A 17,500-nucleotide genomic window follows, 5' to 3' on the forward strand; every position below is an offset into this window, starting at 1 on the left:
AAGATGCACTCATCAAACTAATGTGCTAATGGCTCCCAGAACAACCGGAGGCAAAGAAATCAATGGCATATCAACCAACCAGACAAATTCATGTCTCATATTTACACAGAGGATGAGAAATTAGCAGACGGACGTACAGGCAAATAAATGGAATGGAGTGACAGAAACAGATAGACTGCCAGGCAGGAATGTTGACAGTCAGACAGACGGACAAACTACTTCTGTAGCAAGACAGACAAATCAATATCAACTGGTCCAGGAGACAAATCAATTGCTGTCACACAGGCAACATTTGTACTAGAAGAACATTATTTACTGTATTTCACATTGGGACTTACTACACAGCAAAATAGAGTTGCAACTATCGATTATTTTCTCAGCAATTATTCTATCGATTCATTTCTTCATTAATATATGTTTATATATATATATTTTATATTTAACAAATTGATTAACCACTTAAGCAAGTATGTTATAGTTCAAACAACAGTGTTCTGCTACAAGTAGACTATTTTCACTATTTTGGAAAATGTTTGGAAAGTAAGTACAGTATGGACCCCTACAGCAAAATACTGAAACTAGCAGACCTACAAGCTCACAAAGCATTGTGATGTGTTGTAGCTTGCAGATCTATTTTGGAATAGCCTTAGTACAATATAGGGCTTATAAGTGGTCAAATTACAGGATGTTACTGTGTAGCCTATGTGCAACAATGAGATTGTGTTTTACAAGAGTGAACAGGCACACACAAGATGTAGGAAGAACAGGGAGCAACACAGAATGTAGTATGAGAGCTGGAGTCACACTTACAAATCACTAGTACCCACTATATAGCATTCATTCAGAAAATTACTGAGCTGCAACTGAACTGATTGCGGTGGAGTGTGGAGTGGAAGGGCAGATGGTCTGACTTTATTTGTCGGATTGATGTCCTCTGTGGCCCTGTAAAGTAACTATTGACATTGTTCTGTTAAAAACACTTGAAGAATACATTTTGAATAAATTAGTAACCAACTCTGTTTTATTGTCCTTGAAACTACATGGGCAATAAAAATAACCTCTCCTCTATCCACGTCTGTGCTCCTCCAGTGCTGTTTGATATGAATCCTGCACTTAGCATATCAATCTGTTTACTCTTTTCAGAATTCCTGCCTTGAGCTTCCGCTCCCCAGCCCCTGACAAACAAGAGTGAATATATTAGCAGAGGGTGATAATGAGGGTCAGGTGGAGAAGCTCCTTGTCTCTCCCTGCCTCCCGGCTCAGTGTTCAATACCGTCCCTGTGTTCATTTTGTCAATAGACGTGTGTCACTGGGCGCCAAACCTTTTGTCTGTGGTAGAATGGCACTGATCTGTGTCCGTGGATGATGCAGTGGTTCAGATAATTGCATCCGGAATCAAGCATGCTCCTGCTGGCATATAGCTTCAAATCCTGCAAGAGTGCTCCCTCTGTGTCGAGGTCTGTGCTGTCGATCTCTGCTGTCTGTCCCCACGAAAGAAACATAGAAAAGGTAGTGAACTGTACAATCTCCTTTTGAAGTGAAATGCTGTCATTACACCTTGAACCTTTGTGACAGTGGTAGAAGTCTAGTGATCTCATACACGCACACACACACGCACGCGTGTGCGCGCGCGCGCGCGCACACACACACACACACACACACACACACACACACACACACAGAAACACAGTGTCTCAGTCGGGGCCACTCATTTCACACAAATCACATACACACGTACTTCCGCTGTAAAGATTAAAGCCAGCAGGTTTGGGCTTCTCTAAATCACAGCCGCCTTTGATCGATTCAGCCCTGCGAGCCATGTCCTCGTCACCCTGCGCACTCCACCCCCTGCTGCCCCTCCTCCTGCCTCTGTCATTTGTCAGCGTGGCTCCTCAGTATGGACAACGGGAGAATGAGACGTCGCTCTTTATTGATCAGCCAGCAGACGTGGGGTTGTTTGGAGGGAGGTGGGGGGTTCTGTTAAAGGGGAATGAAACTCTATTCCGATTTTGTAGTTTGTTTTCCTGTACAGGTTACAAACTACAGTACAAAAGGTTTAAAACATGGCAGGTGCTGAACTTAGTACAATGATGTAAGGAATGCACCTGAAGCTAATCAAATTAATAATGGGTGTGTTAGATTTAGGCGTGCCCCCTTTAAACTAAATGATGGCTGGCTGGATGGTGTTTTAGCTGCAGTGTGGTTGTCGTATGGTTGGGGCCCATACTCCTATGCAGAGGGAGACGGTTAAATGTTGCACTAGTCAAACCCCTCTCTGCCCCTTGCTACTGCAGAAATTGGATAAATAATTTTCTATTGACTTACATTTTATATAACCTAAGCACCGAACCTGAATTATAACAGCGAAAACATTTGGCTTCTATCAACTTGTGGGGTGGCTCTGTATTGCCCATTCTGCCATGTTTTCAACTTGGTAGTTTCCATGGAAACACTAGAGTGGCCAATTGTCACAAGCACAAAATGGCTTGTTCCTCGCAAAAACAATAGTTTGTGTACTGTTTTCATAATCTTTGCTTACCTCAACCACATTCATATCAGCATAATATATATTTTAAATAATCAAAAAAGGTTAAAGAGAGGAGAACAGACCAGCAGGTTCCCATTGGCCTCTATATTGAAACAATAATAACAGAGTTGTCTGTATTCAATTCAAGAATTTTGGAAAATATGCTAATATTTCATAAATCAGGCTGCAGAAGGAAGCTTTGAAAATCAGAGGGGATTCTAATCCCTATCCAATATTTGTGTGTGTGTTTGTTTCTTTATGTCTAACTCTTATAAAGAAACTTGAAGTCTGAACTGGCTTAAAACTTTCTCTCTTCCTCCAATATTTGCATCCCAGTCATGTCGTCCACTCGGGCTTGGCATGTCGTCTCTCTTTTGTTCAGGCTTTTCTAAAAACCTCCTCAAACCTCCTCAAGCTGTCAGGGGATGAGAGTGCCGCTCAGTGAGGGATAAAGGTCTGGTCTTGTTGCTGGTTGCAGGACTCTGTGCTTCATAATGCATGAGGACGGGGACCCAACAGGTAAACAGGCAAACCACATCAAAACGGCAAGGAGGAAGAGAGAGGGAAAAGAGCCATGCAGTTTGACAAGAGAAGCCGTGCAGATGAAAGAGGACATTTTTTTATTTGTTTTGGGTTATCATTTAAGCTTTTTTTAGTACTACAAACCCCCATTGCAAACCTTAACCGCTAAGTAACTTTATTTCAAATGAATAAAATGGTATTTTGATCAATCTGTATGGTAACTAATACAACTTTATATATATTTTATGTCCTGTGGTAGGGTATAACCAATGCTGGTTTACAAGTGGTACTGTATGGAAGTCAAAATTCAATTTCTCCCCTGAAGTAAGAAGGTGCACTCTCTTAGCTCAATAGTAAAAAATGTCAGCACTTGCGCGGGAGACACGGGTTACAATCTCGTGTAGGACATAAAATTCACAGAGTGCACCTCTAATGTTGTTCAAATGAGTTTGTTCACATATTCACATACGTATTCCAGTCACTGATTACCTGTACAGGTACTAGGTAGCATAGGGGTTCAAAGTTTTGGTCAAACTTAACGTCTAACATGCACTTGTTGAAAATGGTTATACCGTTGGGAAGCTTAATGTTTGGTTTTATTAAAAATAAGGAACAGGGAAGAACGGCAGTTGAGACTCGGGGCGCAGGCCAGGGTGAGGTTGCTGGCTCCATTGCAGGGAATCTTCAGGCTCCATTGAATCCCCCTGTGGGTAAGGTGTGTGTTTGAGAGGGGGGAATATACTTGGTTGGGAAATTGCTATGGGACATGCAGGTGTGATTATTGTTCTCCAACTTAAGTTCTAGAACTTAATACGTTGTGACACTGCTTTTGGTGCTGATATTGAACAATATAATTATGACAAGTGGTATCAGTTACTGATGTGATTGATATGCATTTGTATAAAGTTGTCTTTTAGATATGTAACAAGTGTATACATATATACTTATCTAGTAAATATAGTTTTCCACAATACTGTGCATTCAACCACTATGAGGGTATTTACAGTACTGTACAGTACACTATTTACAGTGGGTTTTTGTGTGTGGGAAATAAACGTAAGTAAGGCACATTTTGAGGAAGAGCAGTTTGTCAAGACTAAAAAGAGCAAGACTAGGCTGAGAGTAGATGCTATTCCCACCAGGTATAATTATACTGCTTGTATGAACTCTTAATAATTATAGTAATATTTCTGTTTTTAAGTGATATCATAACAGCCTTCTACTTACATAAATGTAATTAGAGCAATATTCTGTACTATTATGTCCGAGTATGACTTGAACGTGTGGTTATCAGTGTTGTGCTGGTGTTGCGCTAATGACCTATAACCTCGGTGAAACTAAAATGCTATTTATGTTTAGAACAGTGCATAATTTAGTTACAGTTTCTTATATTCACTCTGATGCTGTAAATGTTACATCACCAGCAGCAGTTTTATCAAATGCTCTAGGCCGATCTGTTCCCCAAAGAGTTTATATGCACCGAATAACAGTAAATTAACCATTCTCTGCTATGATCTCCCTATATTCTTATAGTAGCAGTTAGGCTACATCTAGATGGTAAATTGTATATCAACCAGGCTCATAATAAAGACAAATGACCTGACTTTGTCTATAATAATAACTGATGTGCAAACAAATGATGAGCAAACCATTAATGGTTACAGTAGTTACAGTCAGGGGCGTAGCACCAAATTCTGGGCCCTGGGGAAAAAGATTCCTGTGGGCCCCCCTAAGATTTTTTTTCTTTAAAAAAGACCAAATTTAATATTCCATGAAATTAAATCACCTGCTATAACATGCAGGATGCAGTCATATACCTCCCCATTTTAAACACAGATAGCTAACTGAAATTGAACATGTTCCATTTAAACAAATAAAATAATACTTTACCCTTATGGCAGGTCCAGCAACTAGACGTCAGTAGGCTACACAACTTGATTCAGATGTGCTGATAATATGAAATCTGATTCTTTAAGCGTCTTACCTTTTAAAAGTGCACCACGAACGATGTTGTGCTGCAGCTCCATTGCGCTGCTAGTGTTTGATGCTAACATCCAGGAGCTGAAAAGAGCCTCTGTGATACGCAAATTGCGTTGTTGAGTGAATGGAGTTGACTCCACTCTCTACTCTGCTATAAACCAGACAGACAGACAGACAGACAGACAGGAACTCAAGACTCGTACAGACAGGGACGAATGCATGATCTCCTAGAGAGAGAATATTTATTGGAATCTATCAAAATGAATAAGGGTGCTGTTACTAGATTTATAAAGGCCATTGAAAAAAAACACACACTACACCACACTATATCAAATAAGGATTGGCTTGATATGTATATCAATTCCAGTGGAAATGCACTAACTCTCATTTCTGACGGGAGTTTGGGTGTTTTTTTTGTTTCTTTATTACATCAAAGAAGAAAACACAGCGATGCTAAATGTTGGAAACAGTGTGGTTCCCGGGAAACTAATCACTGGCATATGTTTTGGGAGTGTCAGAAACCTTGTATCTCCATATTTCTGACATTTTTGACATTTCTGTAAGTGAAAGTGAAAAGTAACAGTTGTGGACAAACAAGGTTTCCACCCAACAGAGACGAACCATTGATCTGCACTTGCAATTTTTAAGAAAAGGGCATTTAGTTGGTATTTTGATATAAAGAGCTCACAAGACATTGGTTACTTCCTGAACCCCCCCCCCCCCCCCACAATACAGGATAGATATAGTAAATGACATGTTATGGAAAAGTGGGTGAACTAAGTAAAGCCTGATTTATGCTTATATTAGTTGTGCCCTGGTGAAAGTACACCAAAAAAATCACACCCTGTGTGAAGGAAGCGGTGCCTTTGGGGCGGGGCTTAACTCATTTCAGTTCGTCCCTATTGGTCGTCTGAGTCCACTTACCAAATTTTTACTTGGTAGCATGCTGCAAACTGGAATGATGGCTGTTTAAAGCCCAGCCAATGGGCAGACAGAGGGGGCGGGGCTTAAGTAATTACAGTTCGTCCCTATTGGTGGTTTTAGTCCATGTACAAAATTTGTACTCCCTAGCATGCTGCGAACTTGAGTTATGGCTGTTTAAAGGCCAGCCAATGGGAAGACAGAGGGGGCGGGGCTTCAGCAATTCATGCTCGTCCCTATTGGTGGTCTAAGTCGACATACCAAATTTGGAGTTGGTGGCATACTGCAAACTGGAGTTATAGCTGTTTAAAATCCCGTGCTTAAACGGGCGGACGGACATAACATACGCTGGGGGTCCCTGGACCCCTCTTTGATAACTTCAGCAATTCATGCTCGTCCCTATTGGTGGTCTAAGTCCACATACCATATTTGGACATGGTGGCATGCTGCAAACTGGAGTTATAGCTGTTTAAAATCCTGTGCTCATCCCGTGCTTAAACGGGCGGACGGACATAACATACGCTGGGGGTCCCTGGACCCCTCTTTGATAAGCAGTGGCACGTGTGGCCAATGAGAGGAGAGATGGCATAGGCAATCTCCAAGTCTGTGTGTGTGTGTGTGTGTGTGTGCGTGTGCGTGTGCTTGTATGTGTTGCTTCGTTGCCGTGCTCATCCCGGGCTCATACGGACGGACATACGGACAAAGTCAAGTGTAGAGCGGTTGGCACCGCTAAAAATAGCATATACAGCTCATGGAATTAATGAACCTGTAATGTTGTTTCATTTTCACAAACCTCGTTGTTTTTTATTTGATTTCCTCCTAAGTCTCCCGTGTTCTTGTGTATACACTTTACTATACCTCCCCCAAAATGTACAAAGTTAATACATATGTGGACAACAGGAGAAATTAAGCTGATTTTGTCCTGATGAAAGTTTTGTAATACTGCTGTTCCCCCCCAAACATTTATTGCTTAATATGTTTACTCAGTAATCAAAAACATAGTGTATCACATTATAAAATGGAACAGACAGGTATTTTGGTGAATTTATAAATACCGTGTTCAAAATATTTACATGATTCCAAGCCATTTATTCAATTATAAAACATATTATTATTTGGTTAGTTTTCAATCGATTTATTAATCAATTATTCTATTAATAGTTTCACCCCTAAAGCCCTACTCATGGTGGCGCTACACCACATCACTTTTACTTAACTTGTGAATCATAGGTCAACTCCCAATATTTGCCTGCATTGACATCTTTTAAAACAAATTGAACAAAGTGAACAGGGCAGAATGGTTGGATGGATGATTTTTTTTTTTTTTTAGAAAAGCTTCATGAACACAAGAATAGCAGATCTACAAGTTCCCATTAAGTGTGTGTTTCTCCATCTGTTCATACAGTATGTATTCACCACACACACACGCACGCACACGCACACGCACACACACACTGTTGGAGTACATGCCCTGTTTTTGCAGGAGGGTACCCAGAAAGCTTCTATTACCATGGCGACAGTCTAATGTTCCCTTTCAGCCAGAGATGAAGTACACTTGAATGAGCACTGGGACCATGACCCTGCATACTAACCACTCATCCCCGTGCATACCCCAGGGTGAACTCATAAAACTTAACCACCATGCTAAATTCAACACCTGTTTTCTACAAGACAAGGGAATAGCTAAATCTACACTCCGATGGCCTGGTGTGCAGTCGTAAGTGGACGCTACACTTTTATTGGTTACGCGTAACCTTAACATGGTGATATGGGTTTATGGCTTGTCTGAAAAGGTCTTGTCTACTATTTCTCATTAAACTTTGCCGCGTTCATTTGAGTGTGTGTGTGTGTGGGTCTTGTCTAGTATTTTTGATTAAAGTTTGGCACGTTCATTTGAGTGTGTGTCAGGACTGCAAACTCACTTCCCACTTTCTGCCGCAGTCTGAAAACTCACCTCTTCAGACTCTACCTCACCCACTATCGTACTATGTTATTTACAGATGTACAGTATGCTGTTTTTTCCCTATATCCACACATACCAACTATGTATTTAGACTAAGTTTGATGTTTACCTGCTATCCTAGTTACTTTGTAGAACTTAAAGCTGCAATCCAGAACTTGAGACACAGATTGAGACAGCGAGACGGCCATTACAGCACCATGGACAGCAACACTGTGCTTGGCAGTATTTTATTCATGAATAGATCAATATACCTCTCAGTAACAACGTTTCAAAATTACGTTCTCCTCCTCCAGTTCAGCAACAATTGAGAAATGACCTGCCTCCTTGCTTTGCTTTTGTATTGTATTTGCCCGCTTTGATCTTCTTTTCAACCTTGTTTGTTGACTCCATTCTGTGCTCCTCCATGCTGCATCAGTGCTCCACTCACACTGCTGCAGGTTTCTTCAGGTCCGCTCCATCTGGGTTATTGCGGGACATGCGGGACACACATATTATTATTTCTTTGACCGGCCATTCCTGCCCACAGCAACTGAAAACCCCATGCTGGAATTATTAGTTAGTCACAAGCTCCTTTTGTTGGTTAAGTATTGGAAAATAATAATTTTGAATACAATACAAAATACACAAAGTAAAAAACTAAAACGACAACCCATGAACACACAAATCAAACAAACACTCTTTCTTTCCTCTCTGCCCAACACAGATTGTGTTTGTGTATGTCTTTATAGGTGAAAATGTTTTCTGGTTCAGAAATGTTCAAAATTGCGGAAATAGTGGATCTATAAGCTCACAACGCATCGCAGTGTGATACGTTCTGAGCTTGTAGATCAGGGATTTTTTCTACTTTTGTGCTACACTACACATAATAAAGGTTTCTGCCTGACTGCGACATTAAACTTATGCTCTTACTACTCCACTTCCTTGGCTACATACTCTGACCTTACACTTAGTAAGCCACTCTGGAAAAGAGTGTCTGCTAAATGCCTTAAATAAAATCTAGCCTGAATACACCTTAAGGCACCCATGGCAGCTTGCATATATTGAGGTTTTAAAGTCTTCTCTGGGTATCCGTTTCGTATTAGATAGCACCTCGTGCTGTCAGCTAAGCACTGCTGCTGCAGTACCTCTGGCCTCTCTGACGCACAAAATCCCATTCCTCTAAACCGTCTGCTGCTGGAAAATATGTTGTGAGTGGTGATCAAGGCGAAGACAAGGATTGTTCTGTGTAAACTCTGAGCACTTTCCTATAAAAGCCTCGTTCTGTCTGGAAAACTGCCTCTCTGTTTTGTAGTGGAATTGTTTTTCATACCCTGCGGTTGTATAAAAGCATAGTGATGCCGCGTCGTAAAATCCCCTTTAAGCACAGATTAATGTACCCGTGGTGAGATGAAGTTAGAATGTCTCTTTTGTTGATGTGACCTCACACAGACATGGCCCCAGGACTATTATTATCACCCACTTTTGTCCATCACATGTTCTTCTCCTGCTCCTGCTACATTGTACCAGCAGAATCCTTGCAGGGTCAATAGAACATGCTTACTTTTATGTTTTCCTGTTTCCAGATGAGAAAGCTATCAGCCTGGGGCAGCCTCACTTTGCTAGGGTGATGTACCTATTAAGCCCAGAGCAAATATTGAACCTCATGTTTGCGTTTGCTGTACAGCGGCTCACCATGTTTGGTTAACCCAATATGTAGACAGAAATTCAGTGCTTTCAATTCATTCATCCCCTAATTGTTTTGTGGTATTTGGGGATTATGTTGGTTAAACTGTAGTTTGCTTCCGGTCTGCATGTTGTGGGTGTGTGAGGTAAACGTCTGAAATTAGAAATGTTGTTGTAATCACCTAGTTGCATTCCACGCACTGAGGAATTAGCACACTATTGTTTCAGTAGCAGACGTGAACGGGCACACAAATATTTTAGCTCCAGCCCGAGGGTCGTCGTGTTTACTGCATGACGAAAACCAGAGGAGTTGTGTTGGAGGCACACGCGTCTCATTGCCGTTCCCATGTGGCTGCAGTAATCAGGGCTTTGTTTCCCAGTGCTGTCATCTCATTTTATGTTTAGAATCTGCGCTCAAGTCACTGATCCTCTCTAAGCACTGCTGGGTCTGGAAAAACAGGAACGCTCTGTGTTCATGTGCGTATTGCACACATGTTTTATTCCCAGGGCTCAATGAATCGCTCTATATCTGGCGGCAATAGCTCTCTGTATATGAAGGAATTATTTTGTACAGATTAAACTGTGAATGACTTTCTGTAGTAATTGTGCTGTAGATGTCCTAAATGTGTGTTGGTGTGAAAGTAAGAAAGAGGAGACATTTTTCCTGGGTACGTAAGTCTATACTGTAGACCTTCTTATGTTGGATGACAACATACTGTAGCAGCCAGGGAGGAAAATGAATATCTTTACAGGGGCCTTTGTTTTTGCCCAATGCCCACATGGTTTGAGTATGTAATGTAGGGATTTTTTTCTTTTTTGTTACCACATTCATGAGATGGTCTCATGAAAAACCCTTGTTTTAAAGGTCACTTCATTTGAGAATGATACACTGTGACTCTACAATTAATTCTACTACTTATTTGCCCTGCGTATTTTCCAGGAGCTTTGTTTTTACACTGTGGATTCCTCATTTCCTACACTGTATGCTGCAGTCTGTTGCTGGCTTCCACACAGTAACTGGATGTAGGCTGCTTGTGTTGTTTGAGAAAATCTCATCGATATCCGATGACAAAGACAGTTCTCCGTCTGATTGGAACCAGAACCTCAACTGATCCAACACCAGCTGGTCTGAGTTCTCTCCCTCCAGAGACATAAAGGGCTCTTAAGCAAGGGGCTTAAAATGTGCGGGCACACACACACACACACACACACACACACACACACACACACACACACACACACACACACACACACAGACACACACACACACACACACACACACACACACACACACACACACACACACACACACACACACACACACACACACACACACACACACACACACACACACACACACACACACACACACACACACACACACACACACACACACACTCTCAAACGCATAATGCACGCGCACATACAAACCATACACGGTGTGATGCATGCACAGGGACTGTTTGTAGTATAGACCTTCATTACGGTGGGGTGACCCACACTCTCTGGAATGATTGTTGATTCAGAACACGTGTTGAGCTGTGTTCAGGTACCTGGCTGTTGCCTCGGTCCACAACATGTGTTTAGATGCTTTGCGGTACCTGGCTTCTGCCTCGGTCCTGAATTTGACAGGTACTGCGGTTTCTGCCTAGGTCCAGACCATGTGTTGAGCTGCTTTGCTGGTTGCTGTCATTGTCCAGAACACGTGTTGAGATATGTTGAGATGCCTGGTTGCTGCCTCGGTCCAGAACACGTACTGAGCTGTGTTGAGGTACCTGGCTGCTGCTTCGATCCAGAATTCAACAGGTACTGTGGTTTCTGCCTGGGTCCAGAACACAATTTGAGCTGTTTTGAGGTACTGTACCGTGGCTGCTCGCTGCCTCTATCCAGAACATGTGTTCATCTGCGTCAAGGTACCTGGCTTCTGCCACAGTCCAGCTCAGAGTGTGTTTTGCGGTACCTGGCTTCTGTCTCTGTCCAGCTCATAGTGTCAGCTTATGGAAAAATGGCACAAGATGGAACCATGTGAGATTGTAGGTACAGTAGGTGGAAAAAGCTGTGGATGCCAGGAAGAAGGCAGGGTGGGTTGTTGGGGTGTGTGTGTGTGTGTGTGTGTGTGTGTGTGGGTGTGGGTGTGGGTGTGGGTGTGGGTGTGCGTGTGCGTGCGCGTGAATTAAATGTCAAATCATTAATGCCTGTTCTTCATCCGCGTCTCTCCCTCCAGATGGCGGACCAAACAGAACCTGGACTACTGTTTCCTAATGATGTACGCCCAAGCCAAAGGGACCTACTATGTACAGGTATTGAACCCAACTCAGCTCTCTGGACTGAAGCCCAATTTACAACAAATATTGACTATGTAGTATATTAGACTGAAGCCCCATATACATTATTGTGCAATAAAGTTACTTCACTGCAAATTGACAAGGGACAGAAGTATAGATTAAGCTTAAGATGCTGAATCTGACCTGTACCTTGGCCATGTCATGGCCTGTCTCTTTCTCTCCTTAAACCTTTTATCTTTTTTTTTTGTTTCTTCAATAGATGAATAAAATAAATGTTAATTTATGCAATTGAAACAGTTGCTTTGTGGGAAGAGTTTAAAATGAGGAGTCATGGATTTGGTAGACACAGGGATCCTTATACATACATCCCTCTCTATACAGTACCTCATCTAAGGTTAGGTACTATATTGTCGAATAGTCAGTTCTTAACCAGACATGCATACTGATCTGATGAAGAACCTTGTGGTTCAAAATGTGTCGTTGGTGCATTAAAAGCTAGCATAAAGGGAGTCTGTCAGTGTGCCTCTCTTTTATTCATTCAGGATAATTGATGTTGCCCTTTTAACATCCCTCTGCGAAAGAGCTTTTTTCTTGATAAAAACGGTCCAACAATAGATGTTGGAATATAATATTCAATAGTTTCCTTTCTCTCGCCTCCCAGTTCAGCCAATGGAAAGTGGGCTGGCGGCTCTGCTGCTGCCCTTTGCTTGCCTCGTTCTGTGTGAACAATGTTCAAACTTCTGAAGAAATATTGTTTTGTAATATGTATCTAAGCATGGCTGCTGTGAACGGCCTGCAGGGAAGAGGCTTCAAATAGCTGAACTTTTGGAGGAAGGAACAGTGGTATATATTTATGTTGATATGAGCTATAACCCTGACATTGTGTCTGGCTGCCAGGGTGGCCAATAGACAGAGTTTTGACAGGAACACCATTCCGTGTTGCGTGTTTTGGCACTGCACTCACTCTGAACTTTAAGCAAGGGTTTTTTTTGTGCTCCCCTGAGCATAGGGTAATTACTCTCACGTTGATTCTGCAGAGACAGAAGTTGAAGGAGATGTTAACTCTGTCATCTGGGATCCAGGTTGTGTAGTAGTAGGGAAACATTACCATTGGCTTTTCATTTGTTTTCTGCCTTTCTCCTGCTGGCCTCCTGCTCATCTTGTGTGAATATGTGGTGTTGACACATCTCCAGCAGCAGCTGTCGGCCATAGCATTGACTTTGGAAAGAGAGTGTGCTTGGTTTCCATCCATGATTAGAACTGAGTAGATGCATGTGTGCCCCAAACACTTCAATGCCAGCGTGGTTTCTGTTTGACCCCAGGGGTGTCTTCAAAGCTCAGAGGGATTGGGGTCCACACCTGCCTTGGAATGGGGTTGAAATGATGCCCGGCCACACAAACAGATTGACTGTAGTTTTTTGAACAGGCATTTGGTGCCAAAATAAACTTCTGCATTCTTAAAGAGGATGTCTAGATGTCTCTCTCTCTCTCTCTCTCTCTCTCTCATGCGCAGTAGGCGAACTGAAACCTAACTTCCATCCCGCGTCCTCCAGTCACGCCTCGACCGGCGACGCCTGTGTGTCTGAACCGGAAAAAAAATTTAATGTTACGAGGCAGACTTGGGATTGTGAAAGGTTGCCTTTTCTACTAAAGCGGATGGTGATAGGGTAATTGCCATCTGTCATTGTCCAGTATATCAGTTCCTTGCCCACTATGCGGCTTCCTGAACACACATCCAGGCCCATCTCCACTCCTCAGCACACCACAGCAGGCAAGCGGGCCGCTTAGGAAGGCATGGGGAGATGGGAAGTGACAGGCTTGCGTGGGCCCAGTGTTGGAGATTCGCCACTGAAAGAACAAGCATTATGCCACAGTTTATTCTCTCCCTATTCACCTCATCAGTTTAGTGGCATACACATACACACAAAGACACGCGCGCGCACACGCACACAAAACACAAAGAAGCCGAGAGTAGGTGTCACATTTCCTCATGGTTATCTTCAGCACAATGGCCTGTGATTCAGACGGTTTCCTCTATCTCAGCCTCGAAAGGTCACGTTTGACTGAGATTCCTCCGCCGCGTGGTAACTAATGAGAATTTGTCCGTTATTTTTTATGAATGTCTCATAATTACGCTATCCGCTACATTGTGTAGTCTACAGGCGGACTAATACAAATGGCCATTACGTTTTCATTGTGGCTAGTATTTTATTCTGACTTATGTTTACGACCCTTCAGGAGTTTTCAATTATTGAGCAGTTTGAGCCATATGTTTGCAATCACAAAAACCCATTGTTGCAAATTACACCTATTAGTATTTAATGAAACTTAATGATGGCATTGTCACATTAAATTTGCCCGCTATTAGAGGGAAGAAATAAAGCTGAGACAAAGTCTAACCCTCCATCTCGCTCGTGTGTCTCCCCCACCCCCCAACCCTCTGTCTTTCTCAGCTGGAGGACGATATCGTGGCGCGTCCAAACTACTTCACCACCATGAAGAACTTTGCCCTGCAGCAGCCGTCAGAGGAGTGGATGATTCTGGAGTTCTCACAGCTGGGCTTCATCGGTGAGACACATAAACCGCAAGAGTTACCAAAGCATGCCAGCATATGAGCTAAACAAAATGACACCAAAATGGGTTCAAAGTGTTAACATAGCGTACTGCTGTGTGAATTAAATAGCTACAGCTGTAAGCTTCCTAACAACTAGCCATGGTAGTAGTGTTAGCCTTACTTGCTGAGCTAAAGAACCACATCGCTGTGGGATTTTTCTTTTAGTATAGAACACTAATTAATGTCAGATGTGCGTGTAATGCCAACAACAGCAACCAATGCAATTTAAGTATGGATTATTTTCATACAAATACTGGTATACAAATACAAATACAAATACAAATAATACCCATACATTTTATTGTAGTGAAAATTCCATTCATTACAGAGTATTATTTCACAATTGTATTGTATATATTATATCTTTAAAACTGGAATAATGTTTAAGTGTATTCATGTGGACAAAACTGAAGTGAGCCCAATTAGAGGAAGAGGTTTCTCACTCAGCATTTGGTCTATCTTGAACCCTGATCCCTCCCCTCATCAGCACTATATTAGCGCTTCCATGACCCCATATTAGATGTCACTTTGTTTAATAGTGACTAAAAATCAAGTACAAATCTCAGTATTAAAATATTAAATTTTCTTCAGACAGTTGAGTTGTATCATTTATAATGAGCAAGCTACTTTGCTTAAGTAGTTTAAAAAGTCAAAAGTTCTGATAGAATCTGCAGCTCAGCTGGAAACTCGCTCCTCCTAGCTCCCAACTCACGGGAACTAAATCTAAAGGGTGCACACGCAGAGAATTAAATCTGCCCGATTAATTGAAGCGTCAACCTTCGTTTGAGCTGGTTTCTAATTATACTGTCGGGACCAATCAATTACTTCTATCTTCCGGATTCAATCAGTAGAGCCTGGCATGTGGAAACCCAGGGCTCGCTTGGTCGGAACTGGAGGAAATTGGATTGATTTGAAAGCCAGTGATGCTGTGGGATTTCTGTGAGAATTCTTGAACGGTGGTGGAGGCAGAGTTGGCTGGTAGTCAGAGGGATCTGTCCCGTAACCCACAAGTTCATACGTTTCATCCCTGCTGCAGCCAATGTCCCAACCCTACGACACTTTCCTGTGAGCGAAACTGTCGTACGATGAAGTATAAATTAGGCTCTAAACCTCCAATCAGATCTAGCAGCACTCCGTTTGGTTGCCATGGCACTATGATCCCGATAAAATGTGCACATGGATAGAGCCGCCCCAGAAGGATTTGACAGATCTAATTAAAGAAACAAATTAACAATGCCGCGACTGATGTCTTGCAAACAAAACTAAAAACATCATCATTTGTCTTGTCTTTTGAAAGTAAAGAGCAGCAGTTTAAAATGTTTATCTCTCTGCACAAATGTGGACCGTGTGTTGGGCGTTTTAGGGGCTTAAAAGGGGATTGGATTCCCAGGAGACCATCATGAAGGACTGTTGACAGCTAGCACAGGGCCCTGGTCCCAGAGTAAATAAGAACCGAATAACCTTGCTGTTGTTCCCAAGGCCAGACACGTGCTGAACACACTCTGTACACCACATTTTGCATCGAGAAACCATATCCGCTGCTCCATGTCATGGTCAATCCTGCTAATTAGTAGAAATAAACACTCAACGCTGGGGGCATATCTGCCGGGATGGAATCAGTCAGACATGAGATACGGTGTCATTTGACTGGAGGTAATTGGTGAAAATATCACTGCTCTGAGGTCACGGCATAGGGCTAGGGGCAGATAACTTAGCCTCATTTTGTCATGAGACCGTTGCCAGCCTAGCGGCAACTCAATCCCACTTTGTTTGCTTCTCATGAGCTATTGACTGTTCTGACATTCTCTATTCATAGTGGTGAAAGAGAGGGCTTGTGTCTTGTGACTTTCTGCTGATCAGTAAAGAACAGAAAAGAGTGCTCCACCAAGTGCTACCACTGCACCCCACTCCTCTGTACAGTACATGCCATATACAGTAGTACATATGCACCCCACTCCTCTGTAGTCTATACAGTAGTACATATGCACCCCACTCCTCTCTCTGTAGTGTATACAGTACTACATATGCACCCCACTACTCTCTCTGTAGTGTATACAGTAGTACATATGCACCCCACTACTCTCTCTGTAGTGTATACAGTAGTACATATGCACCCCACTCCTCTGTAGTGTATATGTTACAGGGTAATTGGCATTCGTTGGAAAATTGGAAAGGTACGCTCGTTTTTAGGCGCGATTTTAGGCGAGTGCCCGCGCCGACTGGCCGATGGTCTGCTAGTTAACTCAACGCCGTCCGAGTTGTAAACCGATAGGGGGAGAATAGATCTTTTCATGGGTTACTATCCACGACACTCTAATTAGTGTGCGTGCGTGGGCGGGGGGGCTCTAGTATGGCTTGCATTGCCCTCTAGTGTTGGTTCTACAGAATTGCCTAGTAACAGGTGTGTTGATTACATAGACGGATTAACGTCACCAGTCGCAATCAAAGTGAATCGATAACAAAAGGGGAAGCGACAGGGGTTGAAAATGGAGAGACAGCGAGATCCTGGAGAAATGAGCGCTCCTTTTTCAATTTCACTGGTTTTCCAATTTCCCTGTAACATATACAGTAGTACATATGCACCCCATTCCTCTGCATATGCACTCCATACACAGTATGTGTGCCATCCAGCATGTGAGAATGAGATGTTTTAGTGTTAGTCAAGTGTTTTTTACAATAAACCAGCAATTTTAAAAAGCCATTAAAAGTTATTTCAAATTTGCACAACACTAATACAATTACAATGAAAATAAAATAGATTAAAAGAAAACACCAAATCCTATGTATACAAAAGCCTGCCTGTAAAGTAAAGTCTTTACAGTAATTAAAAAGGTGAATTTTGCCAGCCTATAAGCCTCTCAGACAGGGCATGTCAAAAGCTTGTGGCCTGGACACGAAAGGCCTGCTTCCCCTCAGGTCATTAACCTCAAACTGGACAATCTTAACCAATTATAAGTTATGTACTTTGCTGACCGGGGTCCCGCACAGGTCTGTACTTTACCCCCTCCCTTTCCCTCTACACCCAA

At 42.4% G+C, this 17,500-nt stretch overlaps 1 protein-coding gene across 1 annotated transcript in view; it reads left to right on the top strand.

The window, feature by feature from the left end:
• Positions 1–17,500, top strand: part of mgat4b (alpha-1,3-mannosyl-glycoprotein 4-beta-N-acetylglucosaminyltransferase B) — a 163,973-nt gene that overhangs the window by 120,571 nt on the left and 25,902 nt on the right. Inside the window, exons 7-8 of the mRNA XM_084041090.1 lie at positions 11,800–11,875; positions 14,314–14,428. Coding sequence (XP_083897216.1) covers positions 11,800–11,875; positions 14,314–14,428 — 191 coding nt within the window. The remainder of the gene's footprint in view (positions 1–11,799; positions 11,876–14,313; positions 14,429–17,500) is intronic.

Source organism: Gymnoscopelus microlampas (genome assembly GCF_963454915.1).
Source record: "Gymnoscopelus microlampas genome assembly, chromosome: 18".
Lineage (NCBI taxonomy): Eukaryota > Metazoa > Chordata > Actinopteri > Myctophiformes > Myctophidae > Gymnoscopelus > Gymnoscopelus microlampas.